We start from the raw sequence: 15,764 nt of genomic DNA, 5'->3' as shown, positions 1-15,764 counted from the left end.
ACGGTTGTTACCACCAAAAATTGTTTAAATCCTATTTAATATCAACAATATCACGATAGTGTGTGTGGATAATGAAGTGATCAAGAAAAATCTCAGCACCCTAGTCTAATAAAATTACTCTTAAATAAATTGATAGTATCTCTATATATATGTGCTGCGCTAATTTAGTATGCATTTCGAACGTTTTCTTTTCTTCTTTTTATTGATTTAGCATGTAAAATAATATAGTTAAGTGAGAGTAATGAAGGTAGGAGGGGGAAGAGCTGATTGACGCGAATGAACCACCACAATTGATGGGAGAGACGAGAAAGTGACATTTGCTTGTATGAATAGCAAGCTAAAATTTTGATAGTTATAAATGATTTTTAAAAGAGACCTTACTGGGGAAATGAAAAGGGTGAATGATTATAGTTAGCTTTAAGGCGGAGCAATGGAGTGGAACTTGTCCCTACCACTTCCATTTATTTCAAGTGATTAGCGCTGAAAAAAATAAACACACAGGGCATTGCCTTCGCACAGCATTGTAAGTTAAGTTACTTAAGTCATGGATGAAAATATGAAATTAATTATATTTGTAAGTTAAAAATTATTTATTATATATCCATAAGAAATTTTAATCATTCTCATTGTAAAATTATGTGTAGATGGCTAAGATATGACGATATTGATAATGCATGTTTACAAAATTTCACACACACACACACACATATATATATATATATATATATATATATATATATATATATATATATATATATATATATATATCTTATAATGAAATATCTTGCCAATATTAATTCTTATTATTTAAAATTTATTACTATAATATTACTCAAATTGATATTATTTAAAAGAAATTTAAATATATTTTTATTCTTTTAAATATTATAATTTTCTTATTAGATTTCTCATTCTCTAAAAGTTTTAACTTAATATTTGTATGTAATTTTTTTTTTCATATAATATAATTAAAAATAATCTAACAGAAGAATACATACGCATATGTATATTTTTTTTAGACTATTTATATTATATGTCATTTAATATAAAAATATTGTGCATATATTTTTAATTTAAAGTGTATCCTAATTTTGATATAGGATATGTGTTTTGAAAGTATTTTATCTTATAAGTTGGTTTGATTAGCTTGTAAATTTATTTGATCTAAATAAACTTATTTTATATATATGAGCTTATCTTAATAGTTATTAACTTATTTTAGGCTTTATTTCAGATAATGTTTTAGTTTATAAACTACAATTTTTTTTTAGAATCTTTTATACCCTGTCACTTTTATGTCATTTTAATTACATTAATTTATTAGCTAATTTATAATTAGTTGATCTCATCAAACATTTTCAATTTAATCGATTAGTTTATAAGTTTTAGCTTTTAGTTTCTAGCTTATATACACATTTTCAGTTGACTTATATGTTAGTTTTTCTTTTTATTATTGTTACATCTTATAAGTTAGTTTGCCAAACATACTCGTTAAGCAATTTGAAAATAAATACATTTTTATTTACTTACCTTAAAACAAGTTCACTTTAAAAATTGAAACTTCTTCCATGGCTATGCTTTCTAAACGCGCATTTATATGCTTTTTGGCAAATCAGCTGTTAAGAATATGTTTAAAGTGTAAATCATATGTTTAACGTGATCAATCGTCAAATTAAATAAATGAGTGATGTCTAGGAAATAGGGGTAGTTATCTTTTGTTTTTTTCAACTGCCTCGCAGATAAGCTTTAACTCGTGGTTGTCGGAAAGGAGGTAACTAAAATTAAAATAAGTTACAAACACCAATAACTAAACTCATTCGGAGTATATCACAAGCTATTTTTTAAAAAAATATTACTAACCTAAACTTAGCTCATGCGATTAAGATGAATTAAAACATAAGTAAACATTACTGCTTTAAATCCTACTAATTAACAACGATGGATTTCTCAAAGTATATTAAAAGATGTGTCATGACTAATATTAATATTTGAGTCACATAATCTCATATAGCATTGTAAATTACATGCTTTAACATTAGACTTTTGACTAATAATCTCCTAATTTTAATTTTAACAAATTATCCATTTGGATATTAAGTATTAGCAATTCGTTATTTCTGTATTTATTCACAGATCTGTTTTTTAAACTAAAAAAGCATGCTATTAATATATTTATTTCATATTTGATCTTTTTTAAAATATGAAACAATATAAATCAAACAAAGATTGATAGAAAAAAAGATCAACCTAGTTATAGTGGGCCACCTTAATAGTGGTTTATTCTGGACCATTAATACTGACCTTAGATTGATTTGATATTCATAATGTTATAGTGTACCTTCTATACTTTCTCCCCCAAGAACTATCATGGCAATCACCATTTGCCGCTATCAGAGATGATTTCTAGTGGATTTTCATTTTTAAAAAATATTTTTCTTTCCTCTCAAAACCATAATTTGTTCTGACACCACCGCCATCATGCATCGAGATAGATCATCGTTGAACAAATCCAACAACATCTTTTCCTCCAAATTAAAAGTCCCTTGAACCATATTGTTCACCACGACCAAATTCGTTCCAACTCCGCACAGAAACGACACGAACAAGGTCCAAAAATCCATGCTTCTCAATGCCTCCATTTTTGTGTGCTCCACATCACCCACCACCGGCGTCCTCTTCACTATCTTCGCCTCTGCCTTCTCTGCCGCCAACACAGTTTCGTTCTCCTTCTCTGAAATCTAAAGCATTGCCTCCTTCACCTTCTGCCTCTCCACGTCATTCCCCTGTTCGAACCAGTTCTTCAAGTACGAGTACATCAACATAACCAACAAAACCGCCACCAATACTCTTGACACCAACATGCTGGGGCCAGGGATGAACCCATACGCTAATAGAAAAAGTGCCACCGTGACGTTGAAGACACTGTAATATTTTACCTCTTCGCCATCGCTGGCGGCGACGAGAGGAATCTTGTGATAACGTACATTAATTAATATCTTTTTTTTTACCAGTTCTTTGTGTTTCATATTAACATTAAGGGAAAAAGAAATTGGCACACCCTTTATGAATAAAATACAGGTGATGGGTTACTTTTCTGCACCATTTATATTTTACACATTTTTTTACAATAATAGCGATCGATTTATGTGCAAGACCTGTTACCTAATTATTCGATCTATGAACACTTGATGGGAAAAAATTATATGCGAAACCTAGGAGACTTTAATAAAGCTCTTTCTAGAAAAAAAAATGTGAAAAAAAAATAAACCCCTTTCTTATTGTTTGCACTATTTTATGTAATCCTAACTAGTTATTTCCGGTTATTGCATGTGCTAGCTGTATGTGGTATTAAATACTCTCTTTATTCCAAAATAAGTATCATAGGTTATTTTATATGCATAAAGAAAAAATAATAAATAAAAATAATGATTTCATAAAATTAATCATACATCATTATTAATTTATTTTTAAATTTTATAATTCATAATTAATATTATATTAAAAATATATTTTTAAAAAATTAAAATAATCATTATTTTAAATTTTTTTTTCTCTTGCATAATAATTATAATGAGATAAAAGAAATAATAATTACGATTGAGGAAAAAACTATTATATGCATATGTATTATTTTTCCGTGTTGTGATGTAAATGAAACTATAGTGATTAATTTTGGTGATAATGTCCAAATAATCCTCCCCGTCATTTTCACAGAGATAATCCACTTGCTCTTGTGATCATGACGATGCTGTATAGTTGCAGCAGACAGGGAGAAGGAGAGGTGCATAAACAACCGGCAATAATTTTGCTCTTTCTTTTATATATACCCTTCTTCATATCTTTTAGTTATAGTGGTATATACATGATGAGGTTTGGTTACGTAATTCAACTCACATGTACGTAGAAATTGGTTACACACTAATCAATACCTAGCTAGCAATAGAGTTAAGTTGATGGAATGTCATTGTAGGGTTAGATGGAGATCTGGGTCCCCTGCATGGACCCCACATCAGGTTCTGAATGTATGTCGGCTAGGGCATGTAGTACTTATGAAGGAGGGAAGTTAAAGAGAGTCTTATTGCACACCATTTGATCAAGGCGATACAAGGCCACTTAGGGAACAAGAATATAAAAGAAGGAAAAAGAAGACGACATAGCAAAGCCTAGAAACATGGGTCACCATTCTTGCTGCAACCAACAGAAGGTTAAAAGAGGACTTTGGTCTCCTGAGGAAGATGAAAAACTCATCAGATACATTACTACTCATGGATATGGCTGTTGGGGTGAAGTTCCAGAAAAAGCTGGTTCGTTTTACTTCTTTCTTTCTCTTTTTAATCAAATAAATCTAATCTAAGAATTTTGGTACAATTATTTTTTAATCAATAATTAAATGTATTTGTACACACCGAAGGACAGAGAGTGTGTGTTTCTCAATAAATGTACTAAAATCTTTAAATTATTTCTGGGTACTTTAGAATTTCTGTTTGCTCAGCCCTCTTAATTTCTTGATGATGATAGAACTGCCCTCAATTTCAATGATTAAATTTGAAGCGTACAAGTCTTGTACATGTAATATTTCTCATCTGTGCTTAATTGGGTTTTTAGGGCTTCTAAGGTGTGGCAAGAGTTGTCGCCTGAGATGGATTAATTATTTAAGACCCGATATTAGAAGAGGCAGGTTTACACCTGAGGAGGAGAAGTTAATTATAACTCTTCACGGGGTCGTGGGAAACAGGTTTGAATTACACTGTATAGCCGTAGTGCTCTAACCAGGATTTTGAATCATGATCAGTTCAACCCTTCTATTCATTTCTTCTCCTATATATTTCCTGTCCTATGTCATGATACATGCCTTTTTTTTAAGTCCTATGGCATCAACCTATAGTTGAGCACTTGAGCTGAGTTGAATAACTCTCTCATAGGCAAAAAGGTGAAAAAAAATTGATTAGATATAAATGAATTTTGGGAAGTATAAAATTGGTTATGATCGAGTTTTACCTGAAATAAATAGCGGCTATATATGTGATTTATTCTCTGTATTGATTGAATGGGACATATCGACCAGTTTATAAACTGCAGTATAAATGTAAAGGACTTAAGGTTAAGGTGATTGGTTATATGACATTCCTTGTGCTACGGCTTATCTTTCAATTTCTGTATGAATTTCAATTTGCTGATAAATAAATAAACAAATAAACTATGTATAATTGCATTGCACTTCTAATCTCCACGAGTTCTTGCTAATTGTATTTGATATATACAAACTATTTGAGCTGATTATAAGCCAGATTTCTCATTCAATTCCAGTTTTTTTGCAATTATCTCTATCTCTCACCATTGCTTAAGTTATTTTTCATATACAACTCAAAAATATCTCCAAATAAAAAGTAACGACAAAAGTTGTCCCATTTTTTATACACAAAAAATAATTCCTTTCTAAGTAAAAGCTATCAGAAGGAGCTAATCGGTCTCTGAGCTGTAGTTTTAAGCAACCAATTCTATCACCGTTGATATTCTCTTGTCCACCTTTAGTGTGGAAGCCCTCCTAGCCTCCCACCTTCACAATCTTACAATATAAAATCTGTATACTTCTTGCAAATTTTTTAGGCAACAACGTACGTTATCTTATTCTTGTCCAATATTTTCGATATAAATGCTTCCAAACTAATGAAATGATGATTTTATGTAAAATATATAGAGAAATTGTATACTGCTTTCAAAATTTAAGGGTTTTAACACTGTTATTAAGAAACTTTAATTTTTCCTTTTCTCTCTCACTCTCTTTCTCTTCCTAGCTCTCTCTTTTCAGTATACAAACAAACATCTGCTAAATAAGCATGGACTTTAATAAGAACATATAGGTTTTTCTTGATTTGAACTGTCGACTTGTATTGATTCTTGAATTTGGGAAATGCAGATGGGCTCACATTGCAAGCCACTTGCCTGGTCGAACTGACAATGAAATAAAGAACTATTGGAACTCATGGATAAAAAAGAAGATAAGAAAGACTTCGGTGTCTTCAACCACCATTGCACAAAGTATCGATCACAATTCTTCCCACCAGTTCAATTACAATTCCAATCTAGTACTAGACCACTTTCCCAACCAAGATAACAATCTACAAACAAAACCTCCAGTTCAAGAAGCCTTGTTTTCCTCAACATGCCCTCTGTTCATATTTGACACTACTGATTCACTAGAACCTGGCACAGCAACAGACTGCAAGAGTAGTACTGTGCGAGCAGAACATTTTCATCAAGATGCTGTGGGTTTGAGCAGTGAAACATGGAACTCGAGCCACCATCAGGTTCATGCACTTCCACCTCTCACAGTGAGTGTAGGTTTGGACACCAGCAATTATTTGCCACCATTGATTGAGCACGTGGACAACATGGTCCCAATTGAGGTACAATCATGTACTATCGATGAGCAAGGAGATATAGCACTAGAGTGCTTGCAGAGGCAAGGGTTAAATGAATGGGTGGAAACGCAGCAACAATGTCCTAATTTTCTTTTTTGGGACAGTGTTGAAGGACAACTTGGTGGGGAAGAACTAGCACCAAATTCATCAAATGTGGAAGCAAATACGCTTTCTCCTTTTCCTTGTTCTTTGTGAGATAACAATGATTGTGGAAGGTGACCCCACTTTCTCATATGACCTCTAATTAACTAGCTAGGAAGACATTTTCATCAAAATGGTCCAGGCCAGGCTTTGTGAATTTGCAGAGATGCACGTTTTCCTTTTCATTGCTGATTTGTAAAGATTGTGAAATGTGAGTGAAGGTAAGATATATATGTGTTTGTATATGTAACCATTGGTGAGGTTTGTTGGTTGTTTTGACGTGGAAGAGGGAAAAAAAAAAAAAGAAATAAAGGTGATTGCAACAAGCAGCAAAAGTTTGATTTTGAAGACTTGTAAAAAGCATCTTCTTCGAATTGCTAAATATTTGACTGTACATGTGGTGGATTTTGAATGATAATAAATTAATAATGCATGGGCTTTGCCCCCCTTCACATATTATGATTATAGTTTGATTTTGAAGATATATTTACATAAAGTATCTTCCTGTTAAAGCATTTTCCATTTGCTGTATATAGTTTGACTGTGTAGACGACATTAATAATGGGTTTTTGCCCTTTACATTTACATGTCATTTTATACCAACAACCTGTCTGTGGAAAAGACCAAAAGTGAAAAAACATTGACTTATCACATGCATGTCCCCCAATTTCCAAGTCCCAAAAACACCAAATGCAAAAGCGAGAGAAAAAGAGATTCTGCCTAAGGCTGTCCATGCATTGATTGGGTTTTCCCTCTTGACAGTGGCGGGTTAATTTGGTTAAATCAACGATAACAATGGCCATTATTAAAATATTCCTTAAAATTTTTATTTTTATTACCAATGTCCTTACTCCTTACTGTAACAATCAGTTTATTTAACTCTCGTAACGTGCAGTTAAAAAAAACAATACTCCAATATATAAAACTTTTAATAAAAATCACAATGAGAATATATATTGTTACAAGTAATGTATGTTATACGTACTTTAATTTATAATATAAAAAATATAATTTTTTATTCTTTATAGGAAAACCATTTTAATTAATTATTGATCATATATATTTATTTAGATAACAATTTGCGCACTCAAATCTTTGTTTAGAAAATATAAATGGATTTTTATCTACAAATTAATAACAACTATTGGAAAAAAAATCCAAACATAAATCATGTTATAGTAAAATCATTTTTATTTTAATAAATTCATTTTTAGTAAAGTTTAGTTTATAGCATACTTTTGATTTAAAACTATATTTGCAAATTTTAATCCAAACATATATTGAATGTTATAAAAATATGATTTTATTAAGAGTTTTTTAAAGAAATTAATAGTTATTCTTAAGCAAGAGAAGAAGAAGTTATTCTTAAGCAAAAGAAACAAGATTGGGATGAATTGTCTTTTGGGGTTTAATAATAGAAAACTATAAAATTAAAAATTCAATACAAACAAAACAAAAACTATATCTTCCAAAAAAAAAAACCTATGAACGCAACAAAATAATATATATAGGATGAGACTTATCATCCTCATCTTGCGCAATTGGTGTTTACTCCGGTTTAGCAACAATACGTAACCCATATTCAGCCCTCAAAGTTCAAATCTAACAAACCAGTTACCACCTTAACCCAAAACTGAGTATACCGTTTTTATCTCAATAAAGACACCTCAAAGACCTTTCTTTTATCTCCACCCAAAATAGAGTCATATTATATTGATACAAAGAAAGTTTTTAAAATGTTACCGACACCCATTTCTTTTACTAAAAATAGGGATGCCTTTATATGTGAGATATACCAATATATTTCATGATCTCTCGCCCTTGAATAAATATCTAAGTATAGCTTTTAATAATTGGGGAAGAACAAAGAGTGATCCAAGCAGCCAAGCATAAAACTAGTCTTTTATATTTCTCTCCATTCTCTTGTTTAATTCTTCAATAATGTACATCTTTTATCTGTCCAATAACCTAATAATGCACTCCTTAAGTGATGGGATGTTAAACTTTCAAAAGAAGCAAATTAGATTAAGTCTTTCGCTTGCTCAAAGGTATTACTGTAAATGCTAGATTTTACTGAATATGTTTGGGGAATGTTTTAGAGAAAATTATAATAACACCTTGAAGATTACATAAGTATTTTTTTTTTTAATCTTTTTAACCAATACATATACTTGTTTTATAAGGGGTGTTAGTGTAAGATTTCAGAAACTATCAGTTGTGTTTTCAAACATATAAAGTATTAATTAATGTTTCCAAACTTAAAAGGGAGTTAGTCTAGAACAATAAAAAGGATAAAGTTGTGTAATTTGATAAAAGTTGAAGGAGTGTTATAATTTGCTCAATGTTTTATGTTAGCTTCGAGTTTTGTTTACTAGTTTAAAATCTTATTTGATTATATTAGTATTATTTGATTTGATAAATAACTTTATTTTTTAATAGTTTGAATGTATTATTTATGAGACATTACTTTGAAGTAGTGTCTTAACATTTATATTCTTATATTTTATTCTATTTTTATTTTTAAAATGTTTATTAAATATACTTTTTACCCTTTTATATAAGAGTTTTAATATTTTATTCTCTCTACTTTCACTCATGATTTCATATGCATGTTTGATGATGTGATTCACTAGTTACTTTCTAAGAATAACTCTTCATCCTTATATTGTATTTTATTAAAAATAATTATTCATTAGAAATCATTAGATTTTAAGAAAATGAATAATAAAAATAAAAAATAATTTAAAAAAAAAACATTATTAAAATAACTTGATTCTTCCTTTTATATATATATATATATACTCACAATAAATTTTAAATAAATAAGTCGTTAATGTGAGTTATAAAACTTGATCTTGATTAATTCAATTAATCTTATTTAATTAAGTATTTAACAAATAAATTCAATTTATTTATGAATAGTACACCTCTTTTACACCCTTACAAATGATCCGAACCTAAAACTCAACTCAATCAAGTTCAATTTCGATCTAGTTAGATGAATTCAGACCATGACAATTTTTTAATTTTTTTCAGAAAACTGAATTTGTTAACAAAGTGATGGAACCGATTTGGACAATATTTTTTTCTCCTAAATAAACTCATTCCCGCCTCACTGTGTTCACCTCTAATTATGGGCAGCAAAACAAGAATAGCTTTTGGGCCATCCTATTTAACCCACCCCACTTTTTTTAGGCGGGTTGGATAAACGTTATTAGATAATTGCTTTGCGCACCCAGAAATATTACTTGTGCACCCAACACTTTTTCTGTTTTCCAAAATTACCCCTGACAAATTTAATGACCCATGTAAGATTCGAACTTGTGACTTTCATGTTATTAATACAACACTCTAAACAACTGAGCTAATACAACAACAACAACAACAACAACGCCTTATCCCACTAGGTGGGGTCGGCTACATGGATCAACTTCCGCCATAATGTTCTATCAAGTACCATACTTCTATCCAAACCATTAATTTCGAGATCCTTTTTGATAACCTCTCTTATAGTCTTTTTGGGTCTTCCTCTGCCTCGAATTGTTTGTCTTCTCTCCATCTGGTCTACTCTCCTCACTACAGAGTCTACCGGTCTTCTCTCTACATGCCCAAACCACCTAAGTCTATTTTCCACCATCTTCTCTACAATAGGCGCTACTCCAACCCTCTCTCTAATAGCTTTGTTTCTAATTTTATCCTGTCGAGTCTTACCACACATCCACCGCAACATCCTCATCTCCGCTACACCTACTTTATTCTCATGTTGGCTCTTGACCGCCCAACATTCTGTTCCGTACAAAATCGCCGGTCTTACCGCAGTCCGATAAAACTTTCCCTTTAGCTTGATCGGTACCTTTGCATCACATAACACCCCCGATGCTTTTCTCCATTTCATCCATCCTGCTTGAAAGCGATGATTCACATCCCCTTCAATTTCCCCATCATCCTGTATTACAGACCCAAGATATTTAAACCGTGTGACTTGAGGGATAATATGGTCTCCTATTTTCACCTCTGAGTTAGAAACCCTCCTTCTTTTGTTGAACTTACATTCCATATACTCCGATTTGCTTCTGCTTAGGCGAAAGCCATGTGTTTCTAGAGCTCGTCTCCAAGTTTCCAACCTCTCATTCAACTCCTCCCTCGACTCTCCAAGGAGGACTATGTCATCTGCAAAAAGCATGCATCTCGGCGCTATCTCTTGGATTTGTTCCGTGAGGACATCCAGAATTAAGGTAAAAAGGTAGGGGCTAAGGGTTGACCCTTGATGTAAACCAATTGTGATGGGAAAATCGTCTGACTCTCCACCCTGTGTCCTAACACTAGTCGATACCCTATCATACATATCTTGGATAGCTCGAATATATGCAACCCTAACCCCTTTCTTCTCTAAAGCTTTCCACAAAATCTCTCTAGGCACTCTATCATACGCTTTCTCCAAGTCAATAAAAATCAAGTGCAAGTCTTGTTGGGCCATGCGATATTGCTCCATCACCCGCCGTAATAAATAAATCGCTTCCATGGTCGACCTTCCCGGCATGAAACCAAATTGATTCTCAGTAACTTGAGTCTCCTTTCTTAATCTCCGTTCGATCACTCTTTCCCATAATTTCATGGTATGACTCATGAGCTTGATTCCCCTATAATTTGCACAATTTTGTATATCCCCCTTGTTCTTATAGATTGGCACTAACGTGCTTCTCCTCCATTCCTCCGGCATGCGTTTTGACCTCATAATTTCGTTAAAGAGTTCGGTGAGCCACTCAAGACCTCTATCTCCAAGAGTTTTCCACACTTCAATAGGTATGTTGTCTGGCCCCACCGCCTTACCATTACTCATTCTTTTCAACGCTTCCTTTACTTCCTGTTTCTGAATCCGACGATAGTACTTATAGTTCCGGTCCTCTTCTCTTGTGTCTAGACTGCTAGAGTCATATCCATATCCATCATTAAATAAGTTGTGGAAATACGCCTTCCACCTTTCCTTGATATCTTTTTCATGCACTAAGACTTCGCCTTCTTCATCCTTAACACACTTTACTTGATCCAAATCTCTAGTCTTCCTCTCTCTACCCTTAGCAAGCCTATATATAGATCTTTCTCCGTCCCTGGTTCCTAGAGCTTGGTATAGTCCGTCAAAAGCTTGGGCTCTTGCCTCACTCACCGCCTTTTTGGTTTCATTTCTAGCTATCTTATACTTATCCCAAGTTTCAGAATAATTAATGTGCTATATATAACACTAAAATTTCTAATGTATATTTAACGCACATGTAAATTTTCATAATAAATTTTGTGACAATTAATTTTGATGCATTAAATATATTAGAGAAAAATTAATTGTCACAAAATTTATTATGTAAATTTACATGTGTGTTAAATATATATTAGAAATTTTAGTGTTATATATAGCGATATTAATTATTTTATAATATAATTGATCTATTAGTTCAGTTAGTTAGAGTATTATGTTAATAACATGAAGGCCTAAATCTTGCATGAGTCATTAATTTATAAAAAAAAAATAAATTTTTTTATTTAGGTAAAAACAAAAAAGTGTAAAATTCAATTTTTTGTTTTATTTTGATATGGAGTGGAATTGTGTATAATTATTTTTTTTTATAATAGTAGGACCAATTTTTTTTAAAGGCATTATGATTTTAAAGTTATGGAAAAAGTTTTGAGAAAATAATCAAATTGGTCTTTGAAAGTACGATATGATGACAAATTGGTCATAGAAGATGAAAAATATAAATTTAGTTTAAAAATATGCAAAAAATATGACTAAAATTAGTCTTGTCGTTAAATTTGTAAGACTATTTTGTCATTAAATTGTAATGTTTAATGAATAATTTGAGAATACATTATATTTTTTGAGAATCAATTTGATATTAAATTGTAAAGTTTACAACTAATTTGTCATTAAATTATTTGTAATACTAGTTTGCTACAATTTTTACACATTCAAAGAATAAATTTAGATTTTTTATCTTTCAAGAACCAATTTTGACGTGTCTTGCATTTTAATAAATGAATTTAGCTACTTATCATCGAGTGTTATTTAATCATTTTTATAATTTTTAATTAATTTTCCCTTAAGATGGACCTTGTGTATTAATTTGAGGGGTCATTCTTTCTGCACCATTCAATTTTCGTCTACACCTAACAAGTTTTGTGAAATTCTCATTTTACCCTTTTTTAAGGGTTAAAATACACCATTTTGTGTTGCATTGTTCATTTCGAATTTTTGGCACACCCATTGGTCTCCTTCTTCTACTTCGCAAAGCTGGTGTTAGTATTGTTCATGGTGTGTGTTTGTTATTCGTGGTTCCTCCCTAGTTTCTCCTCTAGCAATTCCTTGCCATCTTTCGCGAGTTTTCTCTCCTTCACCATCGTGAGTAGCGTTATGTCATTGGCGACAGGTTTTTTTTTTTTTTTGCCTCTATTTGCTCCATACAGATTGATAATCCATATGGTTCATACAGATTAACAATCTGTATGAACCATACGGATTAGCAATTTGTATTAACCATACGAATTGGCATTCTGTATGAAGTAAATGAAGGGAAAAAAAATTATTGGTGACGATGCAGTGCTACTCATGACAGTGGAGGAGGAGATGAAACTCGCAGAAGATGATAAGGGAACTGCAAGAGGAGAAACTAGGGTGGAGCCATGAACAACAAACAGACACCACGAGCAATATCAACATCATCTTGGTGAAAGAAAAGGAGGAGACCACCAGACGTGTCAAAAATTCCAATTGAAGATGTCTTATGAATTGTCAATCTATAGGCTATATGAAGAAAAAAAAAAAAAGAAGAAAGAGCTACCAACCATGTTGATAGTCCATGGGTCCATGAACCAATACCGGCCCATGAAAAGGCCCATTAATGTAATGAAGCAATCAAAAGAAATGTAGGGTTTATAGGCAGGTAGGCAACAAAGGGATAACAGTGTGGAAGTATTCGCAGAACTTTGTTTCCCAATTTCCATTGCCTCCGCTTCCACCTCGCAACCATGGTACGTCGTCAATTTCTTACTCGTTTGGAATTTAATCTCGATTCCTTTGCATCGTTTCGTTCATTTTTTTTTTTTCACTCTGATGCAAACATTTGCGTGCGTGTTTATTTGTTCAGATCATCCCGGAGAAGAACCGCAAGGAGATCTGCAAATACCTCTTCCAAGGTAGGTGCCTTAGCATTTATCACGAATCATCTTCGTTCGTTAGGGTTACGTCTCGTTGAACAATGAATCTTACCTTTCGTTGGTGTTTATGGTGCAGAGGGAGTTTGCTTCGCGAAGAAGGACTTCAATTTGGCCAAGCACCCTGAGATCGACGTGCCGAATCTGCAGGTGATTAAGCTGATGCAGAGTTTCAAGTCTCGCGAGTACGTGAGAGAAACTTTTGCTTGGATGCACTATTACTGGTTCCTCACCAACGATGGCATCGAGTTTCTCAGAACTTACCTTAACCTTCCTTCCGAAATTGTCCCTGCTACTTTGAAGAAGCAAGCCAAGCCACCTGGCAGGCCCTTTGGAGGCCCATCCGGTGATCGCCCTAGGTATTCTATTTTCCCTATTCTATTTTGGTTTAGTATCAATGTCATAGAGATCAAAGTAGATAATGGGAGTAGTATATGAAATCATTGTGTAATTGATTGAATAAGATGATAGTACTTAGCAAAGCAATGCAACATGTATTTATAGGATGGGAGAGATGAGTATGAGCTAATCTGTGGGACTAATTGAATGTGTACGAGCTTAACTGACCTAACTGTGTACATGAGATGCAGGGATTCGGTTGTAGCCTGCAACTGAAATTAAGTGAACTAATTCTGTAGTTTTTGTTGGTTGATTGGGATGTGGCTGATTTGTGTTTTTTTGAACAGAGGTCCACCACGCTTTGAAGGGGAGCGTAGGTTTGGTGGTGATCGTGATGGATACCGTGGAGGTCCCCGAGGAGGACCTGGTGGTGACTTTGGAGGAGACAAGGGAGGAGCTCCTGCTGACTACAGGCCCTCTTTTGGGGTAATCTTATTGCCACTGCACTTGCTCTGTTTTTGTTTAATGTTTAGTGTAATTTGGATGAATTTGATAGGTTATATACTTATTTATAGTTTGCCTCCGGTGAGGATAAATGTTTATAGCTTAGTTTGGATTAGCTTAACTTTGAGCTTTTTACCATAGATAAGTTCATTAGTAATTGTTTCCAAGCATTTGTAATATGTACTTATGGAGAGAGATTTCAAACAAGTTGAGATGCACTACTCAAAGATAACATGTGCGGGAAGATTGATTCTTTATATTACTTAATTTATGTTTTTTTCTCCTCCATAATTTATGTTTTTTTCTCCTCCAAGTGCTTGTTGAGAACTTTATCCAACCCAACACTTGTCTACTTGTTTATAATTTCCCATGATGTGTCTTTTATATGTTGTAGAAAATCTGAAACCAAGTCGTCCTGCATTGCGAACTCATCTGTTTCATTTACATGTGCAATATTTTCCTCGTTTAGGGCAATGCAATTAAGCTATTTTCCTCAATTAGCTTTGTCTGCAAATGGCCTTTATAAAAGAATGATTTTTAACTGATCAACTGTGGCATGTGATTGATGTAGCTGATCATAAGTTTTTGTTGTTAATGTTACCGTAGTTGTGTCTGTGAAGCAGTGTAGTTCTAATGTTCATATCTTCATGAGCATGGAACATTTTTTTGGCGTGCGCCATGCATGCAGTATAGAATATTTTTTGGTTTCTTTTCCTTCTATTGTTTGTTTTTTCTCCTCATATCAATTGGTTTGCCATATTGCAGGGTCCTGGCGGAAGGCCCGGCTTTGGTCGTGGATCTGGTGGTTTTGGAGCGCCAACCAGCTCAAATCTTCCCCAAGTATAATGTTTTCTGCTTTATTTTTTGTTTAGTTTTCTAGAAAGACGTGTCTGTAGTTGGAATCAATGATAATTTTCCATCTCTTATAGATCGTTTTATCGGCCTGATCTTTACTTTATATTCAGTTTTTCGTTCAATGAAGATTTTGAATTTTGAGTGTTTCTACTAATTTGTTGTTTCCCCGGTGCTCGAACATTTATTTTCTCTTTCATTCCCATTTATTCTTCTATCTAGAACCCAAACATCAAATGCTTGCAGTTCTCCTAACTTCGCCAAAAATTATTAATAAATTTCGTTACAACTTTCCATATAATA

The 15,764-nt window shown here is 32.8% G+C and overlaps 1 protein-coding gene across 1 annotated transcript; it reads left to right on the top strand.

The window, feature by feature from the left end:
* The first annotated feature begins 4,156 nt into the window (after positions 1-4,156).
* Positions 4,157-15,627, top strand: LOC114411400. Its single transcript, XM_028375091.1, has 8 exons — positions 4,157-4,304; positions 4,606-4,735; positions 5,918-6,614; positions 13,518-13,583; positions 13,700-13,748; positions 13,846-14,125; positions 14,453-14,591; positions 15,375-15,627. Exons 1-8 carry the CDS (start codon positions 4,172-4,174, stop codon positions 15,453-15,455), a joined length of 1,575 nt encoding a protein of 524 aa, XP_028230892.1. The 5' UTR covers positions 4,157-4,171; the 3' UTR covers positions 15,456-15,627.
* The last annotated feature ends 137 nt before the right edge of the window (positions 15,628-15,764 follow it).

This window comes from Glycine soja, chromosome 5 (assembly GCF_004193775.1).
Source record: "Glycine soja cultivar W05 chromosome 5, ASM419377v2, whole genome shotgun sequence".
NCBI lineage: Eukaryota > Viridiplantae > Streptophyta > Magnoliopsida > Fabales > Fabaceae > Glycine > Glycine soja.
Note: the sequence above shows the minus strand (reverse complement) of the source record. Positions and strands in the feature narration are given on the sequence as shown.

What these genes read in the sequence shown, in the direction of transcription:
- LOC114411400 (XM_028375091.1), top strand. Translation starts at nt 4,172, where the DNA reads ATGGGTCACCATTCTTGCTGCAACCAACAGAAGGTTAAAAGAGGACTT. An exon ending in CTCCTTTTCCTTGTTCTTTG is followed by an intron (nt 6,615 to 13,517) that starts TGAGATAACAAT and finishes AAGGGATAACAG; the next exon opens with TGTGGAAGTATTCGCAGAAC. An exon ending in ACTACAGGCCCTCTTTTGGG is followed by an intron (nt 14,592 to 15,374) that starts GTAATCTTATTG and finishes GCCATATTGCAG; the next exon opens with GGTCCTGGCGGAAGGCCCGG.